At 56.9% G+C, this 15,909-nt stretch overlaps 1 protein-coding gene across 1 annotated transcript in view; it reads left to right on the forward strand.

Moving 5' to 3' along the window:
• Positions 1-15,909, forward strand: part of SHANK2 (SH3 and multiple ankyrin repeat domains 2) — a 518,956-nt gene that overhangs the window by 107,509 nt on the left and 395,538 nt on the right. Inside the window, exons 7-9 of the mRNA XM_069471699.1 lie at positions 1,551-1,702; positions 2,712-2,879; positions 7,820-7,936. Of these exons, the coding sequence (XP_069327800.1) occupies positions 1,551-1,702; positions 2,712-2,879; positions 7,820-7,936 (437 nt within the window). The remainder of the gene's footprint in view (positions 1-1,550; positions 1,703-2,711; positions 2,880-7,819; positions 7,937-15,909) is intronic.

Consider the following 15,909-nt stretch of genomic DNA (forward strand, 5'->3'; position numbering starts at 1 on the left):
GCGCCACCATGCCCGGCTAATTTTTTCTATATATATTTTTAGCTGTCCATATAATTTCTTTCTATTTTTAGTAGAGGTGGGGTCTCGCTCTTGCTGAGGCTGGTCTCGAACTCCTGAGCTCAAACGATCAGCCCACCTCGGCCTCCCAGAGTGCTAGGATTACAGGCGTGAGCCACCGCGCCCGGCCCTTTTTGCTGTTTTCTATGCAAGAAACATCCCCCACTGTCACCAAAGTCCCTTAGGTTCTAGAAAATCCCTGTTTTTCTTTAAAACCTCTGCACAAGAAGGTCCCTCTTGTGGGTGCACAACAGATCTGTGTGCAGCAGCATCCGTGAGTGCGTTGGTCGCAACTGGGGAGAACGGGCCGTGTGCTGTTGGCATCAGGAGAGGGGGTACGAACTCCGTATGGCAGACACACGCGGGGACATGGCGACACACGACACGCTGGTCGCAAGGAGCGGGCTGGGCCTGCGCATCTCACCAGGAACAGTCAATACGCAGAGTGGTTCCTACGGTGAATTTACAAAGCACTCAGAACAGCGCCCTTTTATGAATGGATAAATGTCAGAATTGAAAACAGACGGGCATATTCAGTCTGAGTCACCAGAGAGGTGCCCCTTCCAGGGACGGGGGGTGACGGACGGAGTGAGTGTCAGGAGGCCACCCGCCGCAGGGCAGACGTCCCAGGGCTTTGTCCTGAGGATGTGCTTGCAGACGGAGTGGCTGGTAACCACGGGTGTTTCTGGGTCACGGGGCTTGCGTGCTGTCATGGTACTCTTGGTGCTTTTCTGTAACTCAGAAACCTCTCCAGTTAACCACGACAGACTGGCCAGAATAGCGCACCTTGTGCGTCAGTGCCCTGGTGGCATGGTAGGAAAGTGAGAAGCAAAGGGAAAGATGTCTCAAACAAATGGCAACGTCCTCCGCCGGCTGCAGACTGGTCCAGGGTCATCACGTGGGGCGGGGGCCTTCTTAACCCTTTCCCCCCAAGGCAGGCCTCATCCTCTTCCCTGGAGGGTCGTCCTGCACTGCGCTGACGAACGGAGGCTTCTGCTCTCCCCGATGGGAGCTCCCGAGGGCACAGACCCTACGGCTTATTTACATTTGTGCCCCTGCAGCCCAGTCCCCGGCGTCTACCAAGACGTGGAAATTGAGTGAGGAAAGGCAGCGTCTGCCTCGCAAATCTCTAATTGGGGCCCTGATGGATCAGTCTTTGACTAGGGGGATCCAGGTGGCACCGCGGGGGCTGTGTCCTCAGAGTGAAGGGAGCAGGGAAGCCTCCTGCGCTCACAGCCTCGATACGATCCTGTTGACCCCCCATCTCTGCCACCATACTGATTTGCATGTGACCCCACATGTCACGTCACCGCACTGGGGTTGCCTGAGCCACACTGCCCGGGGGACTGTGGGGTCCACAGATGGGAGCTGTAACACCCTCGGTCAGTTCTTTAGCCTTAGTTTTAGGCATTTGAACGGGGCTCAGTGAGCAGTGTGACTTGGTGGTTTTCCCTAAATGTTGGTTCTAAAGTGCCCGTGTTTGGGTCCCTCAGAGACCCCGCTGACCTTAGCCGCCCAGCTGGACGACTCTGTGGAGGTCATCAAAGCTCTCAGAAACGGCGGGGCTCACCTGGACTTCCGTGCCAAAGATGGGATGACCGCCCTGCACAAAGCCGCCCGGATGAGGAACCAAGTTGCCCTGAAGGTAAATCCTGGAGCCCGGATTGCACGGGTGACACCGCCTCTCCTGTGTGGTCCCCTGCAGCTGCCCCCGTCCCATCCCATCCCCAGGGTGCCCAACCCCGAAGGCATCGTGAGTGAGGTTCCACTTGTAGCAGGCTCCAGACTCTCCTGCCCTCTCTCCTTGGTATCGTTGCTTTTATAACTTACTGTTAACAAAAAGTTGTCTTTCTCCTGTTATTGCAGTCAAAGGCTTGTCACCCACACCCACAGGAGGGGCTGCAAACCCAGGCCACAGGCACTGGCCCAGCCTTGCTGCTGCTGCTGTGGCCTTAGGGTCTTTGGAAGCCAGTCGTGGGTGTGGGTCTCCCCCTCATCTTCCTCCGGCCGCTGTCTCTGTGCCTGTCTGACCTGTTCTAACGCTGTGTTTGGGAGGCGCGGATAGAATGGCGGCCGCCCCAGGCCCATTCTCCATCAGAGCCTGAGGGAGGCAGGAGAGGGATGCCACGCTGCAGGCTGACCCCAGATGGGGGCTCCTTCCTAAAGTCTGGAGTTTCCCACCTTGATGGGAGCTGTACCTTTTCTGGCTTCCTCGGAAATGAGAGCGTCACAGTGATGCTCGCTGGGTTCGCCACGCTCAGGGTGCAGGCGGAGAGCGTCTTCCGCGGTGCATGCAGGTTGAGTAGTACAGCTTTCTCTTTGCTGCAAATGTCCCTTCACGTTGTTGCTGTCCACCATACACCACTGGACGGGTCTGAGTGCTGCAGGCCCACGTCTGCACGGTGTCCCCTCCCCTCCTGAGTGTCAGCCTGTCCTGTGTGCCTGGGCACCATTGCTGTTTCAGGGCCAGAAACTTCACTGTCTAAAGTTAGTATCTCCTTAGTTCTGGGGACTCGGCAGCAGCACCGGGAGCCCATGCACAGGTTGACATTGGCCTTGGGGGCCCGTGGGCCTCCTGCTGCTTTCCTGAGGTCTCAGTCTGAGCAAAAGGGGTTATGAGACCAATGACTGTAACTTCTGATTTTTTTTCTTAGACCCTGCTAGAGCTTGGAGCGTCCCCGGATTACAAAGACAGCTACGGCCTCACGCCCCTGTATCACACGGCCATCGTTGGGGGTGACCCCTACTGCTGCGAGCTCCTCCTGCACGAACACGCCACCGTGTGCTGCAAAGATGAGAACGGCTGGCACGAGATCCACCAGGTACGCAGGCCGCCTTCCCCTCCCGTCCTGCCCCCCGCCCACCTCCGCTGGTGCTGTAATCCCTGGGCTGGGCGGGGCGGCCCGCAGGTCGGGTCCTACCATAATAAGGTGTGTCGTCTGGCCTACCCGGAGTTCCTTAAAAATGTGAATTAAAAATTCATTAAAAATGTGAATGTCAGCATTCAAAAATAGACATTTACATAGAAATACCCATTTCTGACTCCTCCGGAGCAACTGGAAGATTAGGCGAGGCTGTGGCAATTCGCACAGCAGCAGTGCACTGGAGCTGTGGAGTGCACGCCGCTTCCTGGGGGCCCCGTTCTCTCCAGGTCCCCACCACCCTGGGTGCCCTGACAGCAGGTGCCAGGTGCTTTCTGAGCGCAGGTATGAGGCCTGATTTCCACATACCAGGCGCATGTTTTTCAGGCCCCACCTTGCACCAGTGGGGTTGGGGGGGCGTGTGCCAATCACAGTCTTGGCCAGAAACACGATCCACCTGATGTCTCCAGTGAAAAGTCTTTGATGGACCAGGTACAGGTGTGGGCAGGGTTAAAGGTTGAGTCCCATGGACAAGAGCACTGGGGAGCAGACGGTGTTCCTGGGAGCAGCAGAGCCCGCTGAGGACAATGGAGCCCGGCAGGCGCATGTTGGGGAGGGCGGGGGAAGAAACACCCACTTCCCTCCTCTTGGCTGAGCCCAGTGGTTAGAGCGGTAGAGTGAGCTGCCCGGTTTTGGGGTTTCTGCTCCATGTCGTCCTGGGAGGTCAGATCTGGGTTCGGTGCCCCCACCTTGCCCAGCAGGGTTCCATTTGGAGAAATAAACAAGGCCACCTTTCCCCAGAGGTCCTCAGGGGGGAGGAGGACCACCAGGGTTCAGCCCAGACTCCTTGGTGCGCTGGGGGGAACAGAGGAGAGCGGGTAGGGGGTGGCAACCCGAGACCAGGATGGCAAAGGGCCGCCCTGTCCCCCTGTCAGGTCTAATGACAGAGTCCAAAAACCGTGTTCTAAGAGCAAGGGGCTTGGTAGGGACAGTGCCAGGGACCCGGCTTTCCCTGTCAGGACCCTGTCTTCAAACACAGTCATGTTCCCAGGTACTGGGGGTTAGAGCATCAACATGTGAAGGTCGTGGGGACACAGTTCAGCCCGTAGACAGATCAGAACAGAGTGAGCCGCTGTCTGGTTTGCACCACAGGCCGTACCCTGCCTCCGTTCCCAGACTGCTCCACGTGCCTCAGTGTCCCCTCACGGCTGGTCTGGCGGGAAGACCACACCCGGGCTTTGAAGACCGTGGGACGTGGGGCCGTGGAGCAGCTGGCGGCTCAGGCCCAGCAACGGGTGTTTGCATGTGCTGGGACAAGATGTTGTCCCTTTGCGCACAGGCAGCCTGCTTCCTGACCACGTTAGGGCTGCAGTGACGAGACCTGTGTTCTGGTTGGCTGTGATGTCCACCTTGTTATAAAGCTCCTGCCGTAGGGCAAGTGCCTGAGTGTGGTTTGGACTGACAGTTTGACTGGGGCCCGCGGCCACGCAGAAGCAGCAGTGCAACCAACTCCACGTTGCTCCAGCCGCTGTGCTGGGCATCGCACAACCCCAGGGGGCGCCCTTCCCCTGGCTGTGACATTAGGATGTACGTTTATCACAGCTGTCCAGCAGGTGGCAGTAAAGTGCCTAAAGGAAAGAGCACCCTTTTTTTTCCTTGTAATTTGTGTGGCTGCCAAGTGGTGGGTCAGATGCTAGGCTTAGTCGGGGTGAACTGAGACTCTCTGGGGAGCGTTGTCCAAATGCACCTGCCCAGGCTCGCCTGGGAGGCTCAGAGGCGGCAGGTGTGGGTGGAGCCCCCCACGTGCATTGTCCCAAGAGCACCTCAGGAGTGGGCTAGGGTGGGAGAGGGCAGGGGCAGAGTCTGTCCTACACGCAGTCGTTCTCCAACCTCTTACCCATCCTCTAAGCTGTCTTCACGGCCAGAAAGCACAGCACCTGCTGGTTTTGGCATCCACTGGCTTTTCTCGCCTAAATTAATTATCACTGTCACGATTCCTAAATGGATACTTCTGGAATCCTATCATTGCCTCTGCATTTATTAGTTGGCTTTCTGTTATATAAAAGTTTCTCTTCTCATTTATTCTTTCATCTGTAACAAGGTAGACACCTGGATTTCTGTTTATTCTGTAGGTGACAATCTGTTGTTATCTCAGTTTTGGCCAATGGGTGCCCCATCAAGACGGCTCCTTTGGACATGTCCCCATCAACTTGGGGACACTTTGTTTTTTTCTGGCACAACAAAGTCTTCCAAGCTCTCGTTCTTTTCCTGCCTCGGCCTTGGGCTCGGCCATTTCTCCAAGGAGCCTGGTTTCTGTGTAGCGTAGAGTGGCATTTAGAGAGTGAGAACCAGGTGCCAGGTGTGCTGACCATGGCGGGGCTGCCGCTGCCCCCGCGCCCTCGCAGGGCCAGAGTTAGGGTGCACGTGCACCCCCATTTCACTTCATTTCTCTCTGAGACTGTGGGGTCACACTCACCCCCACGCCAAGCTGGTGCCGAGGGTTCCTTCTGGTTTCTGCTGTGCCATTTTGTCACTCCTTTCTCCCTTCGTGGGCTCACTGGCTCCGTCCCCCGGCTGCAGCCGCCCCCCGGCCTGTGCGGCTGCCACCTTGCTAGGATTCCCTCCACACCCTGCCAGCGGCCTCTTCCTCGGCAAGCACCACCTCTGCGCTTTGACAACCGGGGATTAAAGACAAGAGACTGAGATGATCCTTTAAAGAAAACCTGCTGGTAGATTTAAGACTGGGATTACCGGTGATGTTTGTTTTAGCACTTTTCTGCATTTCCTGCGTTTGCGTGTTATAAAGCGACAGTCACAGGGACAGAAGACACAGAGAAGGACACTCTTGAGGACGAGTCTCCCAAACCATCTGTCCGGGGCCGGTGGCTGCGTTTCGTCCCTTGGCACTGATGGTGTTTGACCCCCGTTGAGGGGGGAGTGCTCAGGGCGATCCCACTCCTGTAATTTAAACCTCATTAATTTAGATTAACCGGGGGAAGGGGAATAATGAGTGTGGATTAACCGTGCAGTGTTTTTATGGTAACAAAGTTCTCGTCTTCATTGACTACGGAGCGATTAAATTAAGCTGTAGCAAAGTGTGGCTGCAAGTCCCTTGGGAAGTGCTGGGTAGCCAGAGATCCTTCAGTGTAGGGAGCAAAGATCCCAACCCAAACTGGTTTTGGGGGGGCACAGTGGGGGTGGGGATTATGCCTGGTCTTTATGACCCTGAGAATCCAGAGACAGGGCAGCTTGGAAGGGCTCAGACAGTGTCGTCTTGGCTTAGTCTGTGTGTGTCTCTCATCTCCTGGTCTCTCTCGTTCTCTCCCTCCCTTGCGTCCCCCAGCGTTGACAGGCCCTGGCAGCTCCAGGGTTCTGCAGTTTTCCTGCTGACCGTCCCGGAAGAACACGGGGCTTCTCTTTCCCAGTAGTTCTGATGGAAGTTCCAGCTTGGGACGTTGCAGGTTCCCTAGGCTCACACGGACATCCCTGAGCCATGCCTGGGAAGAGGGAGCTCGTGCCCTGGCCTGTGTCCTATGTCCCCTGCAGGAGCAGGGTGGGGCAGGCCTTCCCCTGACCTGAGAGTGGAGTTGGGTCCCCAAGTGCAGGTGCTGCTCCAGAAGAAGGGGCATGGGGGCAGGGCAGGTAAAAGCAACAATATCTACAGGAAGGATCTGCTTTATAAATTAATGAGATTTTGTGGGAGGCACTGCAATGGAAATGGACGTTTCTTGGGGTTTTTTAAAAGCTCATCAAATTAATAGTTTCAGTATCTTCCCTGCCATCTTTCCTCCTTGTTAATTGCCCAGGTGTAGGTCTTTTTCCTACACCCTGCAGAGGTGAAGTTCACCTCCATCGGTCTCAATTATCAAAAATGCGTGATCAACCAGAGCTTGTGCTGTGTCCGCCCTGGAGCCCTGTGCTCTGGCCACCCAGTGGCTGCCTGCCCTTGGTGTGGCTGTCCTGTTGCCTTCCCGACCCTCAGGGGGAGGAGAGTGGGCTCAGGACTCACGTTTCTCCCTGTCCGAGGCTGTGGCCCCCAGTGTGGGTGCAGGTGGACAGGGGCACCCTCGTCACCTGTGCAGGGACCTCCTTGCTCCCTGTGAGCTGGGGTGAGAGGGGTTGAGTGCTGCTGGGCGCCTGGCCTCGTGTGAGGCCTTGTGGGGTCCCTTGTCCCACGTGATTCTCATACGAACCCTGCAAGGTGCAGTGTTGTTCCCGTTTCCAGATGACGACGTAGGCAGGCTCCGAGGTGAAAGTTCTGATAAACGGAATATCCGTGACTCGGGCCTAGATCTGCCCGACCCCAGCCCCTGACGGTTCATACGTTGCCCCCACTCCTCACCCCAGAAGGGCTTGGAGAGGGTCGATCACGTTGGTGGCTGCCCTGTTTCTGCCTCCTGAAACCTGCTTAGTGGCTGGATTACATTGAAAGTGACAGTGGGGCTGCCCCTTGCACACAGAGGGACAGACACAGGCTTGCAACCCCGGACACAGCAGCAGGAAGAGGCTGCGATCCACCTCCCTGGAGAGGGGCTTGGAGAACCTGGCTTGCGTTTCTTAGAGCTGCCCACCGAGGTCGGGGGAACAACTTCCTGTGTGTCTCTGGGCTTCTAGGCCCCTGGGTCTGAATGGAGGGAACTTGGGGGCCCCTTCCCAGACCCTCTAACAGCCAAGTGCAAGAGCCCAAACCAGTGGTGAGGCTGCTTCTCCTCGATCCGCAGCTGGAGGTCTGGCGGCCACCCCGAGCCTGGGGGTGCAGCAGGTGCTGATGCCTGTGGGGCCCTGGTGCAGGACGGTGGGTGGGTTGGGGTCCACACAGGCCCTGCCCGCCACGGGGTTCTGTGTGGCAGGTGTACGTGGTGCTGGGGGTTCCCGGTTGACAGCGTGGCTCTGTGTTTCAGGCCTGCAGGTACGGACACGTGCAGCACCTGGAGCACCTGCTGTTCTACGGGGCGGACATGGGCGCCCAGAACGCCTCGGGGAACACGGCCCTGCACATCTGCGCCCTCTACAACCAGGTCAGTGCTGAGCACGCAGCCCGCGCGCCCCACCCGGCCCCACCCCGGGGGCACCGGCACAGTGCCGAGGGCCTCTCGGGTGATCCTCACCTGCCACTTTGCTGGGAACTGTCCCGCTGTTGTGGAAAAGAGGACACAGAGCCCCAGGGGAGCACAGCGAGCAGCCCCTGCTCACGCAGCTGGTGTCGCCAGCGCTGGGCTCGCGACTCGGGGCTGTTCCAGTGCTGGCCTCCTCGCCCTCCACCTTCCAGAAGTGCACGGAGCCAGGGGCCTCCCGTGCCCACCCTCTGGAGCTGGGGTGCAAACTCCGCTCAGTCCCAGAGTCTGTGAGAGCAGGTCTGCGTGGGACGTGGAGAGAGGCCGACCGGAGGCATGAAGTGGGGAGGGACGTGGCTGACAAAGCCGGGGTATGGTCATGGCACCCTCCCACGGGAAGTCTGTGACAATATCATGTAACAAAAGCTAGCTTTTCACCACTGCATGTAATAACTGTGCCCCGAAGTGCTCCTTAAGTGGTAAAATACCCATAACAGAATCCATCATTTGAACCGTTTTTCGGTGCACAGTTCGGTGCCTTAAGCACACTGACATGGCTGCGCAGCCGCCACTGCCATCCGCCCGCAGAACTTTCTCATCTCCGCAGCTGAAGGTCTGTCCCCATGACGCACTAACTCCCGCCCCTCCCCAGCCCCCGGCACCCACCACTCTCCTTCCCGTCCCTGTGGATTTGCCTGTTTCAGGGACCTCATGTGAGTGGAATCACATGGTATTTATCCTTTTGTGTCTGACCTGTTTAGAGTAACGTTTTCGAGGTTCGTCTAGCATGTGCCAGAACGTCCTTCCTTTTTAAGGCTGAGCACTGTCCCGTTGTACGTACGTGCGGCACCGCGTTTTGTTTATTGTCCATCTGTTGGTGGACACTTGGGTCGCTTCCACCTTTTGCTGCTGTGAACACGGGTGTGTAAGTGTCGGTTCAGGACTGTTTCTGGTTCTTTTGGGAACAGACCCAGGTGTGGAACCTCAGTGTGAATAAATTAAAGCACACACTCCCCTGTGTGAGACCAACCTGGGAACCGAGGGTGGCAGGAGAGGAAAGTGTCTGGGAAGCGCGTGTGGGCTGGGGAGAGAGAGCCCCGAACGGCGAGGGGGGTGCCCCCGTGCAGTGTGTGCGTGGCTGGGCGGGAGGAGGGCAGCAGGGAGGCTCCGGGTGGAGAGGAGAAGGGACAGACGCGTGGGGTCGAGGTGCTGCTTCTGCAGACGGAGGCTGCCGGTTTCCTTGGTGCTCAAGCTCAGGCTAATTAATTCCGGGACATCACTATTGAAGGACTCCTCTGCCCCTTTTTCCTTTTATTCTTCTCTTTCTCTGAGTTCAGGGAACCTCAAGTCCGGAGGGTGGGGAGATGTGGACGCTGTACCAAGCAGGCGTGGAAGGGCACGTGGCTCTTCCTCCTGGAGGGACAGGGGGAGGTCACAGAGGAGGGGCTCTGCTGGAGGCCCCTGGGCTCTTTGTACCTGGGTCTCTGTGGGCCGTCAGCATCATCTTCCCAGTCCACAGCAGTGTTCCCGTCCTGTTGGCTCACTGTGCCCTCCAGGGTAAAACCTCGAGCCTCACGTACGCCCAAGTCCCTCCCCAGCCCCTCCATAGCTACTCACCAGCCCGGGCCCCCCCAGCCACTCTGCTGTAGTCCCACTTTGCCTCTAGCTATTAAACCGTCCTGGATTCTTTCCTCTGGAAAGCTCCTATGCATCTTTCAAAACCCAACTCAGATTTCCCACCCCCGGTTAAGCCTTCCACTATGACCCCTTGATGTAGTTAGCTGTATGTTTTGCTCTGCAGCCCTTTGCAAGACACAGCCAGGGTGAAATGTCCAGGACTAAGCGGTGACTGTTTTCCTCACCAACATTCCCTGCCCCTCGGGTCCATCTTCTCGGGGGCATAAACTGCCATCTTCCGGCGTCTCCGCTGTGCCTGGTGCAGGAGAGCAGCAAAGCGGATGGGGTCGGGGCAGCATTCCAGCCGGGCTTCGGGGAGCATCTGCAGAGCTGCCGCGTCCTCCTTAAGGAAAGCACGTCGACGTGATCTGTGTGCAGCTGGGCCTCGGCGCTCCGCAGCGTTCAGACGCCGGCACGACTTCGTGAGCGTGGAGACGCGTGGCTCAGCTGCATTAGAAAAACACATCCTGAGGCTTGGCTGTCGCGGGTAAAACATCTGTACGAGCATCTGCTTCCTAATTACTGCATTAGATGGGAAAAACATTCCTTAATTTTCCCCCATAGATTTCAAGCGTATTTTGTCTTAAAAAAAAAAACCAACCAGGAAAAGTATGTTTTCTGTCACTTGAAATAATGGTAGACGAGATGGTCTTGCAAAGTATTGATTTTTTTTTTTTTTTTATTAGAAAAGGTTAAAACATTTTGGCAGTCTGCATTGTCAGTTACTTACTTGGTGTCATCCCACGTGCTACACCTGTCCCCACCCTCGGCTGCTGGCTCTGGGAGGGTCTGGAGCTGGCCGGGACTCTCAGGAAAACCCCTTCCCCAGGGGCCTGGGGTTAGCATAGGGGTCGCCGGGTCAGCCAAGTTCTGCTATAAAGGGCCAATTAGTAAATATTTTACACTTTGAGGGCCACCTGGACTCTGTCGTAACTATTCAGTTCAGCCATTGTAGTGCAAAAGCAGCCACAGATGATACAGAAATGAAAGAGTGTATCTGTATTCAGATTAAAAAAACTTTACTTACAAAACAGGCAGTGGGCCATTGTGGCCTGTGGCTGTGGTTTGGGGAGCCTTGGAATCAAGGTGGCATCTGCCACTCTCCCAGCCCTGGATCACAGACAGACTCCCCTCCCCAGGGCTGAGTGGCTTCCCCCGCAGGCCAGGGAGCCTCTGTAGCTGCGGGGAGAGCCGTCCCCTCCAGGGTCCTGGGACCATCAGAGGCAGCCTGCCGCTGCCCCAGCTCCCGCCTGTGTGCCCCTCCTTTTCAGCCTGGGTACAGATGCCCGAGCTGGCACCCCTGGCTTTGACCCCTCCCTGGCGATGCCTCCAGGGGCCATTGTGTAGGGTCACAGGCTCTGGGCTTCTTGTCCCCTTGGCTTCCAGATATCACATCCACTTGGAATGTCAGCAAGTATTCTAGGATCCAGCTCCGTGAATGCTTCACGCCTGTCCCTGGGATTCTAGGGTCTTCGCTCTCCTCCCTGTGCCTCCCCCGCCTGTCGGAGAGTCTTACTGACGTGGTGAAAGAAGCCGGTCTGAGCTGCAGCTCAGCGTGAGTCCAGGAGAGGCGCGGCTCCGTGCCCGTGTCCTCCAGGTGCTGGTGACCAGCTGTGTGGGAGGAACAGGGACCCCAGCCCGCATCTAGCAGGCGGTGCACACTTGACCCAGAGCTGCTGTGCTCTGTCTCACCAGCGTGCTGAGCGCCTTGCTGCACCCACTTCCCTCGTCTACACATGTGTGATGTGTGGGGCCGTATCAGACGAGGCTCAGGTGCAGACAGCAGAAACCACGCTGGCCACTCTACATGGACAACGGTGTCCTGCAGGGTGCAGGTCCAGCAGACTGTCCGGGGGTGGGGGTGGGCAAGGGTGCCTTTGCACCCGGATGAGATTCAGAGGAAGGAGTTAGGTAGAAGGCAGCCTTGGCGTAGTGGAGCAGCAGTGCAAGGAGGTGTGCTTATCGGGACTGTTACCTTGCTGTGCCATCTTGGGCCACCAATTGCGTCTTCTGGGCCCTGAATTCCCTTGTCTGTAATGTGGGGAAAGTTACACCCAACTCACGGGGTTGCCAAGAGCCTAAAAATAGAAAACAAACATGGTGTGCCTGTCATATAGTAGAGGCTCAGTAAGTAGTGGCTGTAGTGATGGTGGAGAATGGTGGTGCTGATGATGGTGATGATGAAGGTGATGGTGTTGATGGTGGTGATGATGGTGATGACAGTGATGATGACAGTGGTGATGATGGTGATGATGATGGTGTCAATGGTGGTAGTGATGGTGATTACAGTGGTGATGGTGGTGATGATAGTGATGGCAGTGACGATGATGATGGTGGCAGTGGTGGTGATGACAGTGATAGTGATGATGAAGGTGGTGGTGATGGTGGTGATGACAGTGATGGTGTTGATGATGATGGTGGTGGTGGTGATGGTGATGACAGTGGTGATGGTCATGGTGATGAGCAGAATAAATGAGGTTCCTAGTTGAGTTGTTTGACTCCACATTGGAGTTACCCGAGGAACCCGTTGGTAATGTAGATAACCAGGCTTCCGGCCCAAATCCCAGAATCCCAGCAGTGCTGAGCAGTCTGCGCAGAGGCAGCTGGGCCTGCCATTGACCTGGGACTGATGTGCTGGGCTCCATGCTCATTACGCTCCCTTCCCATTCTGCCTTGACGGATCGTGACCAAAGTCACATACATCACCACAACCTGGGCAGTCGCCACTTCACTGTGGCATCTAATGGTGGCTCGAGGGGCCTTGTCCCTGGACGTTGCCCGTGGTCACCAGGTGCACAGTCATGGCTGCAACGTTCCCTTGTGGAGCTGCGGAAATTGCCAAGCGAAGGCATTCTGTCTCCCTTCTATGCGTCCTTGGACTCTTCCAGTCTCTTTGGATGAGGCTTCCAGCCCATGAGCTTTCCTGGCACAGACGCTGGGACCTGGAGGGCAGCCGTCCTCTTGCCCAGGACTGTCCTGAGCGTGGCAGGACATTCAGGATGAGCATCCTCTGGGCACCAGCCTCCAGGAGTGTCTGCCAGTCACTGGCCATCAAGATCACTTGTGCATGTTGCTCCTCCCCCTTTCTACGAGTAGCCTCAGTCGTGGTCCTAGTGATGGTGACGGTGATGTTGCCACTGATGATGACTTGCCGTGACGAGCCTCTCCTTATCAATTCCAAAAGCATCCAGGTGTGTGCACTGATACACATGCTTTATCAATTTTACACCGGCTCTACGCTTCTAAGAAAATACACTGTGATCAGAATATTCTCTTTTATGAAATCAGCTCATTAGGGCTTTGACTGTAAGCAGCAAATTGTGTCTAATCTGTCAGCTCCCTCCCCTGGCGCTGGCTTTCTGAGAGCTCCAGAGGGAGGGAGGCAGCCTGGTGTTTGTTTTTCTGCCCTGGATAATGAAGGAAGGGAGGGAGTTTTAAATACCAAAGGTTACTAGGCCAGGCCAATTTGTCTGGAAGGTACGAAAAACAGGAAACACCCTGCCTCTCTGGGGCAAGTCCCTCGATTTTAGTGAGAGCCAAGGTGAGAAGAGACGGGATATTTTCTGTGGGCATCCGTGGCCCTCGCTGCTGTCCCACGGAGAGCTTGCCAGCTCTCTGGCGGCTTCCACAAGGCCCCCGGGGGCACTTATGCCCAGGAGCCTTGAGCGCTGTGAGTGCACCCTTAGATCACCCCGCGCCTTTGGTGGGTACTTGGTTTGGCTTTTTCTTTAAACAGGCGAGAAGATCCCCTCTAGGCCCAAAAGTAACCCACTTAGTAAATGGCGAAGCCGGGCTCCCAACGCGTGCTCGTGCCCTCCCCCGGGCTTTGGGGGACACGTTCCCATAACCCATTCAGTGGGGAGGGCTCTGATTCTACCGGGCACGAGTCGGGCAGAAGCGCCGGTGCCCCGTGGTGTGTGAGGGGTGTGGTGCCACCCACCCCGGCCCTTGTCTGGGGCACGGCTATTTACAGGGAGGGTTGGTCTGTGGGACCGAAACTCTGGATTTAATTGTACCCCAAATATGAACGATTTGTTTGCTGAGAACATTTATATCTTTTTAAATTATATTTTTTACTGCACTCGAAGCAAGACATGAATGCATGCTCATGGCAAAAATTAGAAGAGTATAGAAATCCCAGAGTAAAAACCGGAAGTCCACATCGTGCTTTCCCAGGGGTTCCTGCCCCTAAACCCTTGCACGGGTCCTGTCACACCGCTTGGACAGTGGCACATTCTTGTAACCCACAGCTTTGCTCTCAAGCCTGGGGGGCTCCCAGTGTGTGTTCCTTTGTTGCTTGCACTTCCCAGCCCGATCCTTCATCTCGAGTGTCCTTTGTGCCGTCTCGAGTGAGTTCGCTGCCTCTGTTTACCCACCGTGCCCTGTGCCCCAGGCTGAGGTTCCACGTGCACCAGCCCGCGGTCTGGTCCTCAGAGGGCAGCCCCTGTGTCCTGCCTTCCCAGAGAGCGGCGAGCATCTTCTGCGAACCCTTCGTGCGGGGCAGTCCCTGAATCCCAGCACACCTTCCGGGAAGAGACTCGGCATCCCAGCATCCCTGTGGGGCTGGACCAGCTGGGGCCAAAAGCAGGTGGGGATCGGGGCTGCGGGCTTCGTGCAGAAGACTGCGGTCCTGTGCTGCTGAGCCCATCCCAGGGGTCCCTGCTGCCCACGGTGACCACCCGCCATCAGTACCATTTGCAGTCGTTCGGGCGGGGCTTGTTCACCTCAGCACCACAGGGGCAGGATAATTCCATGTTGCTGGGGCTGCCTTACAAACTGCATGATGCCTCACACCATCCCTGGCCCTCACCCACGCAGTGCCGGCAGCACTCACTGTTGGGACGGCCAAATGTCCCCTAGAGGGCAAAATCAACCCCTGTGGCCGCCCCCCCCTTGAGAACCACTGCCCCAGGGTGTGGGGAAACCTTTTTGGATTTGCTTCTCATTGGAATTGGGGTGCACAGGCTCTGGGGGTGTCTCCTGACCAGCCTGACCTTCCTGCAGGGGGTAGGACAGCATTCTCAGCACAGTCCGGGGGCTGGTCCTCTCTCACTTCCTCATGCCTGGCTCCGTGGGCTCCGTGGCATCCGCACCCAGAGCCCCTCTGTACAGAGGTGGCCTCAGATGGGGCGTGAGGCAGAGCGTATCCCCATACTTGCAGGTGACTGTTTACACAGACGGTGACCAAAGCCAGCCATGAGTGCAGCCGAGGTTCCAGGACGCTGGCAGCTTGGGGACACAGTGGCTGGTTGGTCTGTGTCCACGTTTCTCAGATCTGCCCCTGCCTGCGTCTCATGTTCTGGGCAGCTCAGCCCCTCTCAGATGCCACCCCCAGAGCAGAGTCCTGCTTTGGGCTTCTGTCTGCCTCCTCTCGGGTGGTTTCCTCATTAACAGTCGCCGCCATGGGGCGGAGGCCCCGGTGGGCCCCTCGCGTGGGTGGCGGGGACGGGCAGCCCTGCGCCTTCTGAGAGCTCGCTTCCTCACTGTGCTCGTGGCTCATGCCACCGCGTGGTCGGGGATGCAGACTTCTGCCCGAGTAGCTCCCTTTCTCTTTCTTTTCTTTTCAACATATGGCACCTTTATTGAGATACAATTCACACACCGTACGGTTCACCCTTCTGAAGTTTGCGTTTCTGTGCTGGTTGGTCCAGTTGCAGAGTGCGCAACCATCACCACAGTCCATGTTAGGTCGTCTTTATTGGCCCAAACAGAAAGCCTGCGCCCGTGCGCAGTTGCTCCCATGTCCCTCTGACCCTCCCAGCCCTGGGCAACCTCTCCTCTGCCCTCTGTCTCTCTGGGTTTTCAGCTTTCCCCTCAAATCTGCTGGTCCACCAGGTCCTGTGGCCTGTGCAGTGTCACGCATCTTGGCGCCTTGCTGTTCCCCAGGAGAGGGTTTTCCTTCTGGTCGGGGGCGGGGTCTGTGGCCTGTCCAGGTGGGACTCCCCTGTTGGTTATTTCACTCATTCCTCTATTTGATGGTTATTTTTCAAGTGTCATGTGGGGTAATCTTGCCTGTCGTCTGGGTGCTAGACTGTAGGTAAGGATGGAGCGGCCAGGACACGCCCAGGGCAGGGCTGGCGGTGGCTCCCGTTGGGGCCACCAGCACAGGTCCTGTAGGGGAGGGTGCCCCGGCCCAGTAGGAGGCTGCCTTGTTGCAGGATGCATGACACCGGCCTGTCCTTGACTTTGTTTTTGAGACAAGGTCTCTCTCTGTCAGCCTGGTTAGAGTGCAGTGGTATCATTGTAGCTCACAGAAACTT

This window comes from Eulemur rufifrons, chromosome 6, assembly GCF_041146395.1.
Source record: "Eulemur rufifrons isolate Redbay chromosome 6, OSU_ERuf_1, whole genome shotgun sequence".
In the NCBI taxonomy this organism is placed as follows: domain Eukaryota; kingdom Metazoa; phylum Chordata; class Mammalia; order Primates; family Lemuridae; genus Eulemur; species Eulemur rufifrons.